General features: G+C 40.0%; 1 protein-coding gene across 5 annotated transcripts in view; it reads right to left on the bottom strand.

Annotated features, from left to right (window-relative positions):
• The window catches only part of TRPM7 (transient receptor potential cation channel subfamily M member 7), a 122806-nt gene that overhangs the window by 57481 nt on the left and 44118 nt on the right, over positions 1–21207 (bottom strand). For all 5 annotated transcript variants that reach the window (XM_073304021.1, XM_073304025.1, XM_073304023.1 and 2 more), the window contains exons 3-12: positions 20733–20771; positions 15488–15686; positions 13307–13520; positions 12646–12770; positions 10679–10850; positions 6842–7016; positions 5589–5712; positions 4641–4713; positions 1800–1900; positions 924–1058 (exon numbers count right to left, since the gene is read on the bottom strand). In XM_073304021.1, coding sequence (XP_073160122.1) covers positions 924–1058; positions 1800–1900; positions 4641–4713; positions 5589–5712; positions 6842–7016; positions 10679–10850; positions 12646–12770; positions 13307–13520; positions 15488–15686; positions 20733–20771 — 1357 coding nt within the window. The remainder of the gene's footprint in view (positions 1–923; positions 1059–1799; positions 1901–4640; positions 4714–5588; positions 5713–6841; positions 7017–10678; positions 10851–12645; positions 12771–13306; positions 13521–15487; positions 15687–20732; positions 20772–21207) is intronic.

Genomic DNA, 21207 nt, shown 5'->3' with positions numbered 1-21207 from the left:
ATCAGCAGTGTGTGAAATCATCTCTGTACAATTCACTTAAAAGTGTGAAATGCTATATATTAAATATTTAAACACTTTAACAAATATTAATCGTTAACTATTTATTTACATATGGCAATAGTATATTGCCTTTATATAGTATCTTTTACTTTGAGAGTGGTTTATAAAGATAAATATTGCTCACATTTTACAGATGAGGAAACTGGGTAGAGACAATTTTTTTTTTTTTTTTTTTTGGACAAAGTTAAACTATTTACAGAATTGGGTACAGAACCTGGTCTCCTAGTTCCTAATCCTTTGCTTTAATCACTAGACACTCACTTACAGAAAAAGATTATTTTTGTGCTTTCTAAAACAAAATTCAAATTATTTATACCCTCTAATTTCCCTTGAAAGAGCCAAAAGTAACTGTCATATAGTTACCATAGTGTTTGTAAAAATACTCTGAAGATGTAAAGCACATTAACTGCTAAAAAGCATAAAACATTGTTTCTTTCATTAGATGGCTGTCCTCCATGAACACCTCATCTTGGGTCACAGGGACTCCTGCATGCAACTTTGATAACCAGTGAGTTTCAAGGCTTCTTGTACAGATTAGTTGTCAAATGCTGACACTCAGAGTGTTCTTATCTCCTTCAGTGCATGCCTAAAACTTTAGTTCTTTTATAATGGATCACCATAGAAATACATGGTTATATGTTGCACCTACTGTTAGTATGATCACCTAGTAAAGTAGTTAAATATAAGGAATAAATGCCCATCAAAACAATGTTTTAGGTCATCTTTAAAAATAAGTAGGCATACAAACCAAGAATTTTCTAACAGCTATTTTTACAAATTTTTCTAATTATGACAAGTTTACAGCTGTGACTTTATAAATTGAATACAGTATATAAAATGCTCTACAATTGTCATTAACTTACTGTGTTGTAAAGCTCTTCCAGCCTGGGAATTGTAAGGAACTTGTGCATGCTTACTCCATTTTCAATAAGAAGTTTCACAAATGCAACTCGATCCATCACAAGGGCATCTAACATAGCCTGTTCCAGGGATCCAACCTGACGGGGATGGGGGGAAGGGGAGGGGAGAGTGGTAAATGAATTACTTATTCAAAGGCTATTACTGAGGTAAATGTACCTCTACTTATCCAGCAGAACTAAATTAAAACAGTCTCATTTAAGGTAAGGTAAGCAAGGAAATAGTGAGAGGGTATTTAACAACTTTTGACAAGTTGTTTCGAAAAACAAACAAGGTCAGAACTGCCATTAGTTCCAACAATGTCCCTGTGGTTTGACTGCGAAGTACTGTAAGGTTGTTTTATTAATGGAAAACCAAAATCTGAACCTTAGTACCCAAGCCAATTTACAAGCCACAGACAACAAAAGAAAAGAAAGACGCCGCTGTTTAATACCCAATGTATGTTTCTTCCAATTGACGACCAGAATCTGTTCCACTGGCTTCTTTTTAAAGAGCTTTATGAGATCATGTAATATGAAAGCAGAAGAAGCTAATGAGTTGAGGTATCTTTAGATGTTACAGCTCATGATAAATAAGAGAGTTAAGTTTTAATCTTTTGTACTGAATATTTTTCCCCTGGTACTTGGAACATTTAGCACATTAAAAAAAAATCCAATAATTTTAGATAAGTAAAGAAACGAAGTAGCTAAATGTCCAGAAATTGCTCTCCTAAAAATGTCAATATTCTACTATTTCTACAGAATCAAAAGGTTCATTTTTTGAAATAATTTAGCTTCTGTCCTATAAAGTACCACTATGTTTAATCTAGAATATTTACATACCAGCCACTGTTGTCCATAAACAAAAACATGATTTTTGGCAATATCAACTCTGTCCCACGCCAGTGTAAGGACAAGCTGGTCAAATGCAGAAGCATTTGTACCTAAATCAAACAAACAAAGAATGTATATTTATAATTTAAGTTGCTCATAAAATGAAGCCTTATTTCAGAAGTTTTCAAATTTTAAGGTGGGATATTACACATTAAGACACCCAAAAACTGTTTGAAACAAATATTTTTACCCCAAAGGAAACACATAAAATTAGAATACATTGTTTTTATTACTTAACACCATATATCCATGTCATAAGTAAGTAGCTGTAACAGAACAATTACTCACTTTGGAAAAATTTAAACAAAAAATACATAAATATCACTGTACTATATGACAGGTTTCAGAGTAGCAGCCGTGTTAGACTGTATTCGCAAAAAGAAAAGGAGGACTTGTGGCACCTTAGAGACTAACCAATTTATTTGAGCATAAGCTTTCATGAGCTACAGCTCACTTCGTCGGATGCATACTGTGGAAAATACAGAAGATGTTTGTTTTTATACACACAAATCATGAAAAAATGGGTGTTTATCACTACAAAAGGTTTTCTCTCCCCGCACCCCACTCTCCTGCTGGTAATAGCTTATGTAAAGTGACCACTCTCCTTACAATGTGTATGATAATCAAGGTGGGCCATTTCCAGCACAAATCCAGGGTTTAACAAGAACGTGGGGGGGAGGGGTAGGAAAACAAGGGGAAATAGGTGACCTTGCATAATGACTTAGCCACTCCCAGTCTCTATTCAAGCCTAAGTTAATTGTATCCAATTTGCAAATGAATTCCAATTCAGCAGCCTCTCGCTGGAGTCTGGATTTGAAGTTTTTCTGTTGTAATATCGCAACTTTCATGTCTGTAATCGTGTGACCAGAGAGACCGAAGTGTTCTCCGACTGGTTTATGAATGTTCTAATTCTTGACATCTGATTTGTGTCCATTTATTCTTTTACGTAGAGACTGTCCAGTTCGACCAATGTATATGGCAGAGGGGCATTGCTGGCACATGATGGCATATATCACATTGGGAGATGTGCAGGTGAACGAGCCTCTGATAGTGTGGCTGATGTTATTAGGCCCTATGATGGTGTCCCCTGAATAGATATGTGGGCACAGCTGGCAACCTTCAAATCCTTCAAAACCTTCAAAAAACCTTCAACCTTCAAACAGTTGGTATACCTTCAAATCAGCGGCACTGCTATGGGTACCCGCATGGCCCCACAGTATGCCAACATTTTTATGGCTGACTTAGAACAACGCCTCCTCAGCTCTCGTCCCCTAGCACCCCTCCTCTACTTGCGCTATATTGATGACATCTTCATCATCTGGACCCATGGAAAAGACGCTCTTGAGGAATTCCACCATGATTTCAACAATTTCCATCCCACCATCAACCTCAGCCTGGTCCAGTCCACACAAGAGATCCACTTCCTGGACACTACAGTGCTAATAAACAATGGTCACATAAACACCACCCTATACCGGAAACCTACTGACCGCTATTCCTACCTACATGCCTCCAGCTTTCACCCTGACCACACCACACGATCCATTGTCTACAGCCAAGCTCTGCGATACAACCGCATTTGCTCCAACCCCTCAGACAGAGACAAAAACTTACAAGATCTCTATCAAGCATTCTTACAACTACAATACCCACCTGTGGAAGTGAAGAAACAGATTGATAGAGCCAGAAGAGTTCCCAGAAGTCACCTACTACAGAACAGGCCTAACAAAGAAAATAACAGAATGCCACTAGCCGTCACCTTCAGCCCCCAACTAAAACCCCTCCAATGCATTATCAAGGATCTACAACCTATCCTGAAGGATGACCCAACACTCTCACAAATCTTGGGAGATAAGCCAGTCCTTGCCTACAGACAGCCCCCCAACCTGAAGCAAATACTCACCAGCAACCACATACCACACAACAGAACCACTAACCCAGGAACCTGTCCTTGCTACAAAGCCCATTGCCAACTGTGCCCACATATCTATTCAGGGGACACCATCACAGGGCCAATTAACATCAGCCACACTATCAGAGGCTTGTTCACCTGCACATCTCCCAATGTGATATATGCCATCATGTGCCAGCAATTCCCCTCTGCCATGTACATTGGTCAAACTGGACAGTCTCTACGTAAAAGAATAAATGGACACAAATCAGATGTCAAGAATTGTAACATTCATAAACCAGTCGGAGAACACTTCAATCTCTCTGGTCACACGATTACAAACATGAAAGTTGTGATATTACAACAGAAAAACTTCAAATCCAGACTCCAGCGAGAGACTGCTGAATTGGAATTAACTTGTAAATTGGATACAATTAACTTAGGCTTGAATAGAGACTGGGAGTGGCTAAGTCATTATGCAAGGTCACCTATTTCCCCTTGTTTTCCTACCCCTCCCCCCCACGTTCTTGTTAAACCCTGGATTTGTGCTGGAAATGGCCCACCTTGATTATCATACACATTGTAAAGAGAGTGATCACTTTACATAAGCTATTACCAGCAGGAGAGTGGGGTGGGGGGAGACAAAACCTTTTGTAGTGATAAACACCCATTTTTTCATGATTTGTGTGTATAAAAACAAACATCTTCTGTATTTTCCACAGTATGCATCCGATGAAGTGAGCTGTAGTTCACGAAAGCTTATGCTCAAATAAATTGGTTAGTCTCTAAGGTGCCACAAGTACTCCTTTTCTTTGTACTATATAAACAGTTACATTTTCCCTCATATCACTAAAGTGCAATTTTGGGGTTATTAAATGCCTTTAAATTTAAAACCTCACCTTTTAGCAGCGCTGTAAGTATTGCAACATCAATATCTTGATGTTCATCTGACCCAATATGGAATACGGTAATCTGTTTTATTAAAAAAAACAAACAAAATGCATAATATTGAAATAAGTATTCCATCTCACTTTTAAAAACAGTATCTCCTCTATATTTTGTAGCACAAGGGATAAGCCTTTCACCATAAAGAACATAAAAATCTAAAATCAGTTTGAGTTTATGAGAACTTTGTTAGCTCATGTGTTTAAATACTGATACAAGATTGGGATTAGCGTATGGGATGCTATTGCCCTCATTCAGAAACATACTTAAGTATGTACTTACATCCATCTTAATTAGTAAAGCAGCTAAGCAGTTTTCAAAACACCACCCCATAAGCAAAACACCTAAATTCCATTGACTTCAATAGCACTTTATGTTTGTGCTTAAAATTAAGAATGTGCTCAATTACCCTGCTGATTAGGGAATACTTTCCTGAATCATGGCCACTAAGACTAAACATTTTACCATAATACTGACCAAATAACATTAAAAAATTATTTCAGTTTTTGGGCCTCTATGTAGCAACAATATACTTCTTTAATTACAACATCTTGGGTTCATTTTATATTGTAAAATATCTTTTATTACACCATTTTGTGTTGATTAAAGAGAAAGCTATCAAGCTTACACCGAGCTCTTCTACACGTCTGGTTACAAAACCATCATTGATCATCATATGTAATCACAGTAAGCAGAATCACTTGACCAAAGGTATTAAAAAATGAACAAGAAAATTGGAGTTTGACTTTTATTTGGGGTCATTCTATCTTCCCTAGTTGTTCAGATTCCATCCCATAAAGATGGACCCTGACTGATCCAAACAATCTGAGATGAATCTAAAATTAGATCTTACAAGTGCACATGCTTGAAATAAAAGGCTTCCTATGCTGAAATCCACTTACAAGTTCTTTTTTTTTCATACATTCCAACAACGTCTGAAACAGATGAACTGCCTCACTCTGACCGAAATTAAATGTCTTTTTGATGGTTGAAATGATTTCAGGTTCTGCTCCATCAGGAATATTTCTAAGATTACAAAAACAACCAAAAGCCCATATTGTTATACATGAACTGTAAGCTTGTCAATAAATATATATTTCAAATGGTCTAAGACATGCCTATCCAAAAGCTCTGGGTCCATGTAAGAGCTTTACCAATATAATTATAACAACTGTCCAAAACTCAAGTAAGTACCCCTTCTTCCTAAGGGCCATACAAACAGACTTTTCCCACAGTCTCCGAAACCAGCTTAGCACCTCCACCACCCAATAACCTCCAGTAAAATCCTAAGAGAACAGCTAGGTTGTGTAGCATGACCTGGTGATAAAATCTGGGCTTTGGCAGATCAACGGGACCAAAGTGAACTCAAAAATTGAACTCCCTCTCTCTGAATATGTCCTGCCTCCCATCTCCTTCACAATTAAAACTAGCATGCTCTTAGTTTTAGCTCCTCATCTCATCTCTACTGCCTCAGAATCACAATAGGAAAGGCAGTCTCTGACAAATAGGACCCTACATATTTAATGCTTTATGTATACCTGAAAACTAACTGGAAGCCAGTGAGGCGCATGGAGCACAAATGCATTGTTTTTCCTGTATGGAACAAGTGGGCAGCCACATCACACACCATCAGAATAGTCTTAAGGTGAATTTGTTTTCAAACAGTTCATACAGAATCATTTCCTCTCTCTTTTCAGTCAAGCTCTTACTGTACATACAGCTCATTAAATGAAACGGTCTGACAACTAAAATACTTTCAAGTGGTATTTTCAGGTAGCTTGGTAACATAGTGGGACTACATTAGTCTTGTGTCTCTGAGAATTCTGGTTCAATTCTGATTTCAGTCACAAGCAAAAATGAGTTTGGGGACTTCATCCTACTGTCCCTTGGAAGCATTACAAAAGCACCACACAATTTACAAAATCTGGCATGACTGGCAGTCTCTGCTCAGGAGGAATCTAGAAGCAAAACAGTGTGGCAGCTCAGGACTGAGGTTTACTGATACAGCTGTGTGGGAAGTTTGGCCAGAGTGCATGATTTAAGTCATTGCTCTGACTTTCATGAACATGAGGCTCCTACACCAGTTTGTTAATGGGAAGTGCTCTCAAACAAGTCTAGCACTATTAGTCAAAGTATTAATCGTATGTAGGCTTACCCTCCCTCTTCTGTTTGCTTGTGAACATATGCCAGTATGTCTGCAGCTCTCCCAGTTCCCTCACATACTACTACTGGCACTGGAGGACTTTCTTGAAGGTATTCCAAAACTGTGAGGATAACATTGGGACCACCTTCAAATATCAGTGCTACCACAGGGACACCCTGTCCAATTCCTACAAAAAGGTAAAAAAACATCAAATCAGTATTGAAGTCAAAATTAAACTTCCTTTAAAAAAAAAAAAAAAATCATGTTCTTTGATCCAAGCTTTACCAATGTGCTGTGATGCAAGCTTTTCTAAGTTTACTTCAGATCTTCAAGTAACATGAAAACGTTACTACATCTCACATATAATTGCTTTGCTACAGCAGTTGAGATCATTACGATATTTGTATGTGAATATACAGCCAACAACTTACACAGTGCATGAACACATCATATTAACGCCCAGTCTTGCTTCACGGTATTTTATACCACTTGTTAAAACAATAAGATTAGAAGATGAACCATAATCCTTTTCTGCCTCACAAAAGCACATTGTCACTATGAAAAAAATGCATACTTTGTAACAAGCTAATTTTTAAAAGATTAGTAACGTGAATAGTGCCTGTATTCACGTTACTAATCTTTTAAAATATATATAAAGGAATATAGCATGATGTGAAAACTGTCTGGAATTCTTCAGAGAGGGAAAGATGTCAAAAACTAGAATAACATTTTCAGGGCCTTCAAGTACATTCTTATCAGTAATGGTTTCATTATCAATGGTGTTTTGCGGGTCACTGACACTCGCTACTTCTCTTTCTGATTCTTGACTCTCATTTTTAAATATTCTACTCTAGTTACCAGGCAACTTGAAATAAAATCAGGGAATTTTTGCCAACAAAACTAGTTTATGTGGCCAACTTGTCACACTACTGTATATCAAAAACTGTTAGTTTTGTAAATTAGTAAACAGGATGGCAAGGAGGGGGACAGAATGGAATTATCCTCTACAACAACAAATTTGTTGGCTACATTTCAGTCTTTAAAAACATTCAGGTAGTAAACAGTTACTTTTTTTTGCATTCCAATACTCTAAAATTGTTAAATGAACTAGGCTACATAGCACAAATAGTTTTTATCAGAATATCCAACAAAAGACAGCTGTTGGAAGTTATGGTAAGGCACTCTGGAGTTGTATCCAAGAAAAATTACATTAAAGCTGGACACATATAGATGAGATCCCCATAAAATCAAATGAGGACAGATTGCCTCTGTCGGAAAAACAATAGAAGTCCTCAGTTACACAGTCTGAGGAGATCACTGCTTCCAGTTTGAAATAATTTTATAATCAGTCATATAAAATACATTATAAACCTTTGCTAACTACTTAATCAGAAAAATACTGAAATGGACAAAAATTAAAATGCTGATTAGCAGACATTCTCACAGTCTCAAATAAGAGTATATGTGTGGAGAACATACTCCTATTGCTAAGAAATCATATAAACTCAATGGAATTCAAGAATCATAACTTTATTACTTTGATAGATCTATAACCATAAATATAGAAAATGGGAGTGTTTTATAACAACATGAGCCCTCACATGGGGATCTCTCTTCAACTACTAGACAAAATATTTTTAAAGAAACACAATATCAATTTTTGTTTATTGATTTTTTTTGCAAAGCTACAAAACACAGTTTCTACAGGAAGGGGAAAAAAGTATATAGCTGACAGGTGCAGATCAGTCTTCATGTGACTAAGGATTACGAGTAAGGCTGCGAGTCTTCACGGAAGTCACAGATGACATGACTTTCCGAAACTTCCATGACTTCTGCACCTAAGATTTAGTCAGGAGTATTTATAGTACAGGTCATGGACAGGTCAGGGGCTGTGAATTTTTGTTTATTGCCCATGACCTGTCCATGACTTTTAGTAAAAATACCCATGACTAAATCTTAGCCTTAAATATGAGGCACTAACTAGAGAAATATTCTTAAAGGACAGATACCTTTATGTTAATTTAATACAGGAGAATGCAGATCAGCACAAAATGCCTGGGGTTCCTTCCCCTAAATAGCAGTGACCCTTAATTCAAATTTCCCAGTCATCCCCTATCATGAAACTACAAGTGATTAGCTTCAGAGAAAATGGCTAATCAGATTAGTGAGGGCTACCAGTACTTGCGGGGCCAGACGTACGACCTACTCACTCCAAAGCCTTAGGTGATACATCCTGGCTAGATCTAGTGATGCTACACTGCCAATTCTAGAACTGGCTGGTGGCCAGTGCCAGCCCCAGTGGGCCACGAAAGAAGCCTCCTAGCTGCAGCAGGGTCAGTAAGAATCCATAAGCAGTGCCTAGGGTTCAAGTCAGCAGCTGAAGTGATGTCCAGAAAAGCCAAGACATGGATTTTCCATGGGCAACTGGGTTCCTGAAAGTGTCTTAAATTCAGGGCTTGTTTACACACAGAGGTTGCACCAGTTTAACTTAGATCAGTTTAAAAACCAGTTTTGTTAAACTGGTGCGTATTCCTGGGTGGACACAGTTTAAAACTGGTTATATCGGTTTTGCTTGCACCTTTAAGTTTCCTTCAAGAGGGATCTTGTGTCCACTTTGGTTCAGTTAGATCAATTTGTCAGACACAGTAATGGCTGTGAAGTAGGATAAATTTTTAGGAAAACTGAAAGAGGGAAGCTTAGCCTCAGATGTTTCATTATACATGGAACTGGCAGCACCACCTATTAGGGGCTCATAAAGGGAATTGTTGGGCAACCTTGTTGGCCGTTTCTTACACCTTTGACTAACTTCAACTCTTTGGCTAAAATATTCTATGCCAGGTGTCCACCCCAGAATGATGATTTGGGGGGCCGGGGGAGGGGGAGAGAGAGAGAAGAGGGTATTTCAGCCAAAAGAGTTCAGCCATTTCTAGCAGCCTTTTTTTTAAGACACTTTAATGTCCCCATGCTTTGGAGACTTGAAATTTTGCAGGGATGGGCTTTGTGTGTGATGGTGTGTTTCTAATTTTCTAGATGCATGACTTGAGATGCTGCAGTCTGATTTGCAGAAGGCAGGGCACTCACAACTACAAGTGAAGTCAGTGGGGATTGTGCTTTCAACATATAAAAGTAGAGTATAATGTTAAGTATTCTGAAAAATCAGGTCCTAAAATGCCTCAAACTGGACACCAAAAATTAGCAGGTTTTTTTGTTACAGATCTGGAAATATTTTAATTTATGAATACTGTATGTTGACCTAGCTACTGGGATGTTTACTATATGAATACAGTAGAACCTTGGAGTTACGAACACCAGAGTTACAAACTGACCAGTCAACCACACACCTCACTTGGAACCAGAAGTACGCAATCAGGCAACAGCAGAGGAAAAAAAGCAAATGCAGTACAGTACTGTGTTAAACGTAAACTACTAAAAAAAAAAAAAAAAGGAAAGCAGTATTTTTCTTCTGCATAGTAAGTTTCAAAGCTGTATTAATTCAATATTCAGTTGTAAACTTTTGAAAGAACAACCATAACGTTTTGTTCAGAGTTATGAACATTTCAGAGGTATGAACAACCTCCATTCCTGATGTGTTCGTAACTGAGGTTCTACTTTATGTTGATTTAGTTTAAAACAGAGCTGTCAGGAAAAAAAACACACAAGAAAGAGACATTACAGTAGTAAGGCAACCTGGATTCTGCCATTTCCTAACTTGTGAGAGCTTCACTTCACAACCTTAATAATGTGGGGGTTTTTTAAAGCATAGTTTGTGTGTGTGTGTGTGTGTGTGCGTAATATTTTTCAATAGAACAGAGCAACATTAGTCATTGCCAAGACATTATGATCACTTACTTGCATGGATCCGCTGCAAATTGATAGTTTTTTCCAGTTCTCTTCGCAAGTTAACTTCTGCTCCATACTTTCCAACTGTTCCATCATCCACCAATATGAAATGGGAATGGAGATTATTTAGGACATTTAGTTTGCTTAGAGGATTTAACAGAGTTTGATATGGAGCAACAACCTAAAAAACAACATACAACAGGCATGATTTGCCAAGTGCCAGTCTGATCACCACAATTTTGGCTATTTGGTCTGGTTAAAAGTTAAAGGCTGTGGTGAGCTAGAGCCGGTTCGCACTGGTTCGTGCGAACCAGTTGTTAAATTTTGAACCAGTTTTAGAACCGGTTGTTAAAAATTGTTATGGCTCCCCAGGTCCCTCCCCGGCCTTCCCTGCTCTCGCAGAGCCTCAGCATGCCGCGCTGCCAGCGCTCTGGACCACTCCTGGGCAGCTCTGCAGCTCCTGCCGCTTTCAGCGGCATGATAAGGGGGTGGGGCTGCGAGCTCCAGCAGGCCATGCGGTATCCATACATACCATTACATACATGGTAAGGGGGCCAGGCTGGGGCTGGGAGGAGGGGTTGGATAAGGAGCAAGGAGCGGTTAAAGGGGGTGGAGGTTCTGGAGGGGCGGCCAGGGGACGGGGAACAGGGGGGGTTGGGTAGGCGTAGGAGTTCCAGGGGGTCTGTCGGGCAGGGCCAGTGCAAGCACTAGGCAGACTAGGCGACTGCCTAGGGCGCCAAGTGAGCAGACCTTGAAGGACACCTGTCAGCACACGTCTTCACCCAGCAGCTCTGCCTATAGGCTGCATTTTTGCAGGAAAGCAGGTTACTGTACAACACAGTAATTCTGCTCTAAAGTGCTATAAAGAGGGGGCCTCTAGCAAATTAAAACCCTGACTGCAGATAAGAACAAAACAGACAGCAAAAAGTATATGCCTGAATCCATGAAGACATCTACCAAGCTCTCTGTGTTATAGCTGCAGACAACTTGAAATATCCTTTTCAGAGTTGAGTCTCAAGATGGAGAGGACAATTTTAAGAAGTAGTTTACATAACGTCTGACTTTCTAGTTAAAGTTACAATAGTGCAGTGGTGACTATGCAGTTATGAAGGGAGAGAAAGAACTTTCATTCTGCGTAACTCATTCTCCAACCTGCCAAAACTCTATTCAGGCAATGGAGTGGGTAGAGAGCTCTAATCACGGAGTGACTCCCTCCCTGAATCCTGAGCTGCATGGCTGTGGCCCAAGTTGAGCTGCAAGGAAGCAGCTCTAGTTTATGCCAGGGAGAGGATCAGGCAAAGGGGAGCTCTGCTTTGCTATGTGTATTTCTCACCTTGCTCCCCTGCACGAAGTGTGAGATGGGCAGCTAGCACAGGAGACAGAAGAGCCACCTCTGCTAGTAGAGAGTTCCCACACGTGGAAAGGGCTGGCCATTGCCACTGGCCATTTCCCACTGCTTTAAGTCCACTTTGCTCCCTAAATTAAAAGAATGCAGAATCCAACCCTAAATCCCTAGACACTTGAATATCCCTCTAAAGAGTTTAGGAACACACATTTCATTTACTGTCTATGGGACTTGTGCTCCTTTATCTCTTTGCTACTTTGAAGATCTCCCCACTACGGTAATGTCAGGTTTTGTAACTTTTTGGAAACTTTTCCATAGACCTATAATTTCTTATGCTTGTTCTCAGATCACAGAGTAAGTTTTCTGGAAATTCTGTGTCTACTCTAACCTGCTCTTTGGGGACATACAAGTGTACAACAGTCTACTCTATTGAATTAGCGTTTCATAATTTCTTACAGCAGTAACTCCTCTGTAAATCACAACAGATGTCCCTATATCTCCCAGAGCAAAGGTAGAAGTACCTCTGTATCACAAAAGGCAGAGGGACAGCAAACCTGAGCAGATTATTAAAACACATATACAAAAGATCATGCAGTTAAAAGTTATTTCAACTTGATAAGCTCATTCTTACGTCTCTTCCAACAAGGTCATTTCTGTTTTCAATCACCCCCCATGGGGCTATCCCAATAGTGCAAATCTTTCGAGATGATCTGGAAGCATGTTCTCTCAGGGCATCACCAACATGTTTTGCAACACCTGTTCATACACAAGAAAACATTCTGTATATTGAAACTACATCCTATTAGCATTAACCTCACCAATTACTGTGAAGATTAGAGAACTCATTTAGTTGACAGCATAAAGAAAGACCTTCTGTGCACAAAACATATATTAACAGTAACAGAGTACTGAGAATTTCTAGTAACTTTACAACATATATGCCAGTCAGTCTTGTCAGGGCAGAAGACAAGTCGCACTACAGTACTGCATATTTTGAAGCAACATACACTTTTCACACAATTTACATGTTCTATATTGTTACATAATACCACAAGATTTAAGTTCATATGCTCAAAATAAAATTCAAACACTTTAATTTGTTTAACTGTAAAGTCAGTCAAATTTTAGACAGTATTTTAGAGATATAAATATTGTGTTCCTCCGACTAGACAGTCATTCTGGAATCTGCTTACCTTTATTTAAAGAACTAGAATGTGGTTAAACTGTGCACATGAGTCTGTACTGTTATTTGAAGGTTTATATTATATAAAATTTATACTTTATTTATTTACCTGTGTTCACTCCTCCAGTTATAATCCAGGCACCTGTTGTTACTGCAGCTTTAATAAGACCTTTGCCAAGCAACTGTTTGATGCGTGGATGAAGTTCAAATTTCTGCATCCCCCCATGTACAGAGATAACAAGTCTGGGCAGCTCCATTTGCCATTCTTTAAGAATAAGTTGTAGAATGGCTTCAGGTTTAGTGTCATATGACAATCGTACATACTAAGACAAAAAAATAAGTTGTGAGCGTTAGTAGGTTCCTATAATAAACCATTAAATTGATTAGGAAGATTCATGAGAACAAATACTATTGAATCCTGAGCTACAGAAAAATATGCGTCTGTCATACTTTATGAACAATGGATTATAAGACCTGGAACAAGTATTTGCAGGTTCTCCAAAAATTCAAGTAGACAATGGCTATAAGATTTTGAAGGACTGACGAAGGCTGTAGGTAGGTTACACGTAGGCCCAACACAATAACACTGCGTTCTACAAACTTTTGTGAGACAATTTCATGAACATTTCTAAATTTGAGTATATTAATGAAAATCTAAAATATTGCCAAAATATGACCAGTTCAATTGCTGAGGCTGAATGTATTTTCTGTATGTATATCCCATGTAAAAAGATATTCCAATTGTGAAAAAACATACAACCATTCTCCCCATCCCCCGCATTACTCCCACATCTTCCAGAGAGGATGTCGGGGTAATGGAGTTAAGAATTATGCTACATCCCTAACATAGGCCATACAGGGAAGAGGGAGCAAATGGGCAGAAGTGAAACCTTACTCAGATCAGTTCCCAGCGGGCAGGGGTCCACACTAATACCACCATCACCACAATTGGTACTAATTAGTTGGCAATCTCAGCAGAGGTGCCAAATAACGAAAGAACATGGAGACAACTATTTTTTCCACTCCTAGAAGTGGTTCCTCCAAGACAGGGTTGAGGTACACTGCAAGTCAGGGAGAGGGAAACTTGCAGTGCTGTTATCCATGATGTAGCTGTTTCTGTGGATAAATGGACTACTTCAGTCTCCATGACTTTCAATCCACCACAAGCATTAATAGAAGAAATTTAGCAGAAGTTAATCATACCTTTCACAAAAAGGTTATAGTCAGAGAAAACATGGTATTTCTAGTAACCAACGTCTGTTGCATTCAGACTTTTCTTTTTTAAAGTTTCCGTTTACTTTGAGACTTAATTAGCAGATTTGAGACCTCATTAGCAGGTTTATTTAAAGGTTTGTTAAACAAAAACAAGCACGTATCTCACCAACCCACAACTCCAAGTAGAGGTCACTTTTACAGCACAGGTTTGAAAAGCGTTTAAATACTGGCTTTAGAACGGATGTGTGACAAAAACATTATTGTGGTAGTGAGTGGCACAACTAAGTAAATCAGACTTTCATTATGATTTACACAATTGGGAAGGGTGGCATGAACGAGGGACCTCACTTTCATAACTGAGATTTCACACACAAAAGGCTCAGACTATATAACAATGTTTGTTTGTTTTTTTCTAAACCTACCAGCCTCTCCTTATTTGCAGCGAAGACTTTACATGAAGCTAGCCAGCCTTTTGGTAAGTCACATGTGTTGTCTTTGGTTTAAAAATTACTGACTAGAGCAGTAGTCCCCAAACTGTGGGGCATGCCCCCCTTAGGGGGGCGTGGAAGAACGTCCAGAGTATGCATGCAGTAGGGACCGGGCCACCCCTACAGGGGGAAGGGAGGGAGTGCCACCCAGCTCCGCTCTGCCTCCAGCCCAGCCCCAGCCTCAGCCTCAGCCGCAGCTCGACTCCAGCCCCAGCCCAGCTTCGGCCCCAGCCACAACTTCACTCCGCCCCCCAGCCCGGCTCTGCCTCTAACCACAGCTCCTTCCCCACCCCCAGTTCTGCATTCAGCCCAAGCACCTCTGCTGAGCCAACTGTGCAGCAGAGGAGATGGGGCACAGACAGATTCCATTACTGGTAAGGGGGGGCTGAAGGGGACAACAGGAAAAGTTTGGACACCACTGGACTAAAGAGAAGGACTCCTACTGATAGTAGGGAGGCTATCCTCTCACAACACAGGTATAGGCATTTCATCTGCTTGCCAAACCTTTCATTTCAAGATTTAAATGGCGTATCCAAACATCTTTGCCAATGGGTCAAGGGAAGGACAAAAAGTCATTTTGTACATACCTTTGCTCTGCACGAATGAGAGCCACCTTGAAAGTTAATGACACCATAAGCATCAGTTGAACTCTGTTCTGTGTGTTTTTCCACTGACCATTCTTCTATTTCCCTATTAAAATTTTCACCCAGTTTGACATCTGTATATTTCATGGCAAGACTCGCCGTAAAGCAAGCATGTTGCCTGACCAAGCGACCACAGCAGCACCTGTACAGGATTATATATTACATTTTATTTTTACATTTGTAGTCATTAATCTCATTGTACTTGGATGCATGGAGTAATTAAAGGGGACAAATCTTTTTATTGCAGAGGCAGCGGAAAAAAGTTAGAATTTTCATGCCTATAAAAGAACTATCTGAACCTCAGTTACACCTTTCTAGGGTTATGTCTATCCTAGCACTTTTGTCGGTAAAACTTTTGTTGATCGGGGCGTGAAAAAAGTACCCCCCAACCAACAAACATTTCAATCAACAGAAGCACTGTTGTGGACAGCACTATGTCAGCGGGACAACATCTCCCGCTGACATAGGTACCACTGCTTGTTTGGGATGGTTTAATTATGCCCAAAGGAGAGCCCTCTCCCATCAGCATAGAGCCGCTATACAAGAGACCTTACAGTGACATTGCTGCAGCAGTACAGCTGTGCCACTGTAAGATCTGTAGTGCAGAATGATAAAGTATAGGAAAACCTTTGGATGAGTCACTCCTATCAGAAGACTGGCAGGCTGATGTAATCAAACCTGGCAAGAGATTTTGGCACTTCACACTAACTCTCACCTATTTTCTTTAGCTTTCCACAGACAAAAGCTCCCATAACACTCAGAGCAAGGGTATACACGATTCATAATTATGTCAAATACTGATGGCTCTTATTCAAAGCTAAAGAGTGAGGTGAATTGGAAGCCAAAACACATTAAGAGTAACCAGCAGACTATCAGTGTTCAGAAAGGTTTGATTATTTAAGTTACTTTTTCCTAGGTATTATAGGTAGGGCTGGTAGCGCTGCATTATTAAGGTTGCCCAACACTCTCCATTACAAAACCCTGTTTCCAGTTGCCTATATCTTTGCCACATTAATCATTTGGGCTGAAATTTTACATGCCAAACTGAATGATTCAGGCTGAATATTTTTGAAAATTTCAGCCAAAATGGCTCAGCCATTTCCAATAATGACCCCATGCCAGGGAGAGTGCTTGGACTTTGTTCAGGCTTGGAAGCAAACACACATGAATCAGTGGTTAGATCCCCACAGCAGTCTGGTGAGTGTCCAAGAGGGTGGGGCTTGACCAAGTGTGTGACAGGTAGTGGGGAGACAGATTGGATGAGGGGCCTGGAAAGGGAGACGAAACATATTGGATGGAAGCTGGGAGAGGTGGTTGAAAGGGATAGGATAAAAGAGGCTATCCCGACTAAAGCACACTCCCCTCCAATACCTGAAATGGAACCCCAACCCCCCCAAGTCTCAGCATTCCTCTGCTTGCAGGAAAAATCTGTGAAACCCAATGGCAAAGTGTGTGTCTCATCCTCCTCTAGTGCTCGTCCCTGGAGACCGACAACCACTTCCTGCTCTCTGTTACTATGTTAACTCAAATGGCAGAGTTCTGTGCTGTGGATCTAAAGGCTCCAAACTTGTTGATGAAACGTTGGTGTCAATAAAATACATCCTGGAATTTGTTTTTTTAGTTCACTTTTATCAAAACCTAGGCAATTACACACAAAAAACTATGTTAAAAGAACATTGTTAAGGTTGCAAAGTCAAGCATTCAACAGTTAGAAAACACCAGAAATAAAGGTTGCCTTGTGTGCCGGACCATCCCTAGGGGGGTCCAGGGCAGAAGTGACGGATTTGTTTCTTCTGGGACCGACCGTGCTGGCAAATCGCAATGGCCTGCGGGGGCCCCCAGAGCGCAGGGCTGGAGCGGTCACCCCGATTCGCCCTACGCAATGGACGGCTCTGTATGTATGCATGCATTATGATAGAGTCTTTAATTATGTAATCACATACTGTTTTTTTCCACATGATCCCTGCCTCTTTCAGTGCACAGGATAGACCTGCTCTGGGAATGAACCACATTGTGTAACGAAAGAGACTGTTGCCTTTAGGACCTTACCTTATTTGTGGAAGAAACTGAATGAGGCAGGAGATGGCAGGAAGACAGGAGTATGGCCTCAGGGTTAAGGCAACTGAATGCTGCCCTGGCAAACTGGATTCTATCCCTGCCTCTTCCACAGTGTTCTTATGTGATGCTATTCAAGTCACTTAAACAAAATTTTTCATGGGTGGTGTCATAAATATAAAGGGAAGGATAAACCCCTTTAAAATCCCTCCTGGCCAGAGGAAAAAAATCCTCTCACCTGTAAAGGGTTAAGAAGCTAAAGGTAACCTCACTGGCACCTGACCAAAATGACCAATGAGGAGACAAGATACTTTCAAAAGCTGGGAGGAGGGAGAGAAACAAAGGGTCTGTGTGTCTGTCTATATGCTGGTTTCTGCAGGGGATAGACCAGGAATGGAGTCTTAGAACTTTTAGTAAGTAATCTAGCTAGGTATGTGTTAGATTAGGATTTCTTTAAATGGCTGAAAAAAGAATTGTGCTGAATAGAATAACTATTTCTGTCTGTGTATCTTTTTTGTAACTTAAGGTTTTGCCTAGAGGGGTTCTCTATGTTTTGAATCTAATTACCCTGTAAGGTATCTACCATCCTGATTTTACAGGGGGGATTTCTTTATTACTATTTACTTCTATTTCTATTAAAAGTCTTCTTGTAAGAAAACTGAATGCTTTTTCATTGTTCTCAGATCCAAGGGTTTGGGTCTGTGGTCACCTATGCAAATTGGTGAGGCTTTTTATCCAACATTTCCCTGGAAAGGGGGTGGTGCAAGTGTTGGGAGGATTGTTCATTGTTCTTAAGATCCAAGGGTCTGGGTCCGTAGTCACCTAGGCAAATTGGTAACGCTTTTTACCAAACCTTGTCCAGAAAGTGGGGTGCAAGGTTTTGGGAAGTATTTTGGGGGGAAAGACGTGTCCAAACAGCTCTTCCCCAGTAACCAGTATTTGTTTGGTGGTGGTAGCAGCCAATCCAAGGACAAAGGGTGGAATATTCTGTACCTTGGGGAAGTTTTGACCTAAGCTGGTAAAGAGAAGCTTAGGAGGTTTTTCATGCAGGTCCCCATATCAGTACCCTAGCGTTCAGAGTGGGGAAGGAACCTTGACAGGTGGCCACTAATGGTGTGTTCCTCATTTTCTGGGTGCCTGATTTGATACCCTCAGGTCTAATCTGCAGAAGTGCTGAGCACTTACAGCTGCAACTGAAGTCAATGGGATTTGTGCTTTCAATGTACACTGCTATGTAATGGTAAGTACTCTGAACAAAAAAGAAAAAAATTCAGGTCCTAGTCATCTCAACTTTGTCACCCAGAATTAGTGAAAGCTTTTGATCTTATTCTCTGTGCCTCAGCTCCGCACTGAAAATGAAATAATACCAATACCTGACCTCACAGGGGTGTTGCAAAAATAAACTAACACTTGTGAAGCACTCAGATAATGTAGTGATGAGCACCATAGAACAGCCCATGAGGAAATTAATAATTCTGTTTTCAGAAAAGGGTTTGAATAGCATGTAGTAACATAAAAACATAAGAACGGCCATACTGGGTCAGACAAAAGGTCCATCTAGCCCAGTATCCTGTCTTCTGACAATGGCCAATGCCAGGTGCCCCACAGGGACTGAACAGAACAGGTGATCATCAAGTGATCCATCCCCTCACCCATTCCCACCTTCTGAAAAACAGGGCCTAGGGACACCATTCCTGTCCATCCTAGCTAATAGCCATTGATGGACCTATCCTCCAGGAACTTATCTAGTTCTTTTTTGAACCCTGTTATAGTCTTGGCCTTCATAACATCCTCTGGCAAGGAGTTCCACAGGTTGACTGTGCGTTGTGTGAAAAAGTACTTCCTTTTGTTCGTTTTAAACCTGCTGCCTATTAATTTCACCCCTAGTTCTTGTGTTATGAGAAGGAGTAAATAACACTTCCTTATTTACTTTCTCCACACCAGTCATAATTTTATAGACCTTAATCATATCCCCCCTTAGTTGTCTCTTTTCCAAGCTGAAAAGTCCCAGTCTTATTAATCTCCACTTATATGGCAGCAGTTTCATACCCATAATCATTTTTGTTGCCCTTTTCTGAACCTTTTCCAATTCCAATATATTATTATAGTATATGTTCTATTAAAGAAGGTTGAGGCCACATGTTAAGCAACAAAGATTGACCAAAATATCAAAAAGATGCTCATAAAGTGAGCACAGTCCATTCTGTACACTGAATGAGAAAGGGAAAAAATAAAAATATGATCATGTAATTAAAGACTGCATCATAATGCATATGCATTCAGTGGCTTTAATTCTGGTATTCCCTAACCGATGAGGGTTTGACTTTGCAACTTTAATAATGTTTTTAATGTAATTTTTGCATGTAATTTTATGCAATAACTACCCCATAGTTAGGGCCCTACCACGCTCCTTTTTGGTCAATTTCATGGCCATAGGGTTTTAAAAATAATAAATTTCATGATTTCAGGTATTTAAAACTGAAATTTCACGGAGTTGTAATTGTAAGGGTCCTGACCCAAAAAGGAGTTGGGGGGTGGTGAAAGGTAGGAGCGTCTGCAATACTGCTACCTTACTTCTGCGCTGTTGCTGATGGTGGAGCTGCTTTCAGAGCTGGGCAGCTGGAGAGCCACTGCCAGCAGCAGCGCGGAAGTAAGGATGGCAAGGTATAGCCCTCACTCAGCAGCTGCCACTCTCTGACCACCCCCTCTGAAAGCAACAGCACAGAAGTAAGGGTGGCAATACCGCAGCCCCCCTAAAATAACCTTGCGACCCCCCTGCAACTCCCTTTTGGGTCAGGATCCCCAATTTAAGAAACACTGGTCTCCCCCTGTTAAATCTGTGTAGCATAGGGTAAAAGCACACAAAAGACCAGACTTCATGGGGGGAGACCAGATTTCACGGTCGGTGATGCATTTTTCACGGCCATGAATTTGGTACGGCCCTACCCATAGTGCATACAACTTCCATATAATTCTGTATATTTTATACAATCTTCTATTTCTAGTCTTTTGCTGGCTGGTCATTTTGTAATATTATTAAAATGCTTTTTAAAAAGTTACAGTAAGTCTCTGAATAAAATATTTAACAAGCAAAGGTCATAATAATTATCACTAAAAGTAAAGAGTTGCTTACCTGACAAGTTGTTGACAAATCTGACACCCTGGAAGACATCTATGAGAAAGAATACACAGGTAAACACGAGATTAACATTTTTTGTACACTTACTATGTATACAGAACAAAGATTATTGAACAAAAAAACAGATCTATAATGATACGGAAAACGTGTACCTAACGTTTCACCAAAAATATATTTTCCAAGCTTTTCTTCATGTATTTCTCTGATTAACATTAATATAGTAAAGCATGGCAAGGCAGGGATGGTTAGCGCAAAAACTACATGCTCCATACCTATTTCTTAAGCTACAAAGGACAACTTCTATTCAAAAAGTTTCTACCTGCGCTCACTGAAACATTTGTGAACAAACTTACACCTTGTCTACATTACACAGTTTCGTCAACAAAACAGTAGAGGTGTACACACAACAATATTCCTCTGCTGATTTAACTCTCCTGCTACGCCAACATAATAAAACCACCTTGATGAG

This window comes from Lepidochelys kempii, chromosome 10 (genome assembly GCF_965140265.1).
Source record: "Lepidochelys kempii isolate rLepKem1 chromosome 10, rLepKem1.hap2, whole genome shotgun sequence".
NCBI lineage: Eukaryota > Metazoa > Chordata > Testudines > Cheloniidae > Lepidochelys > Lepidochelys kempii.
This window is presented reverse-complemented; position numbering and strand designations above follow the sequence as displayed.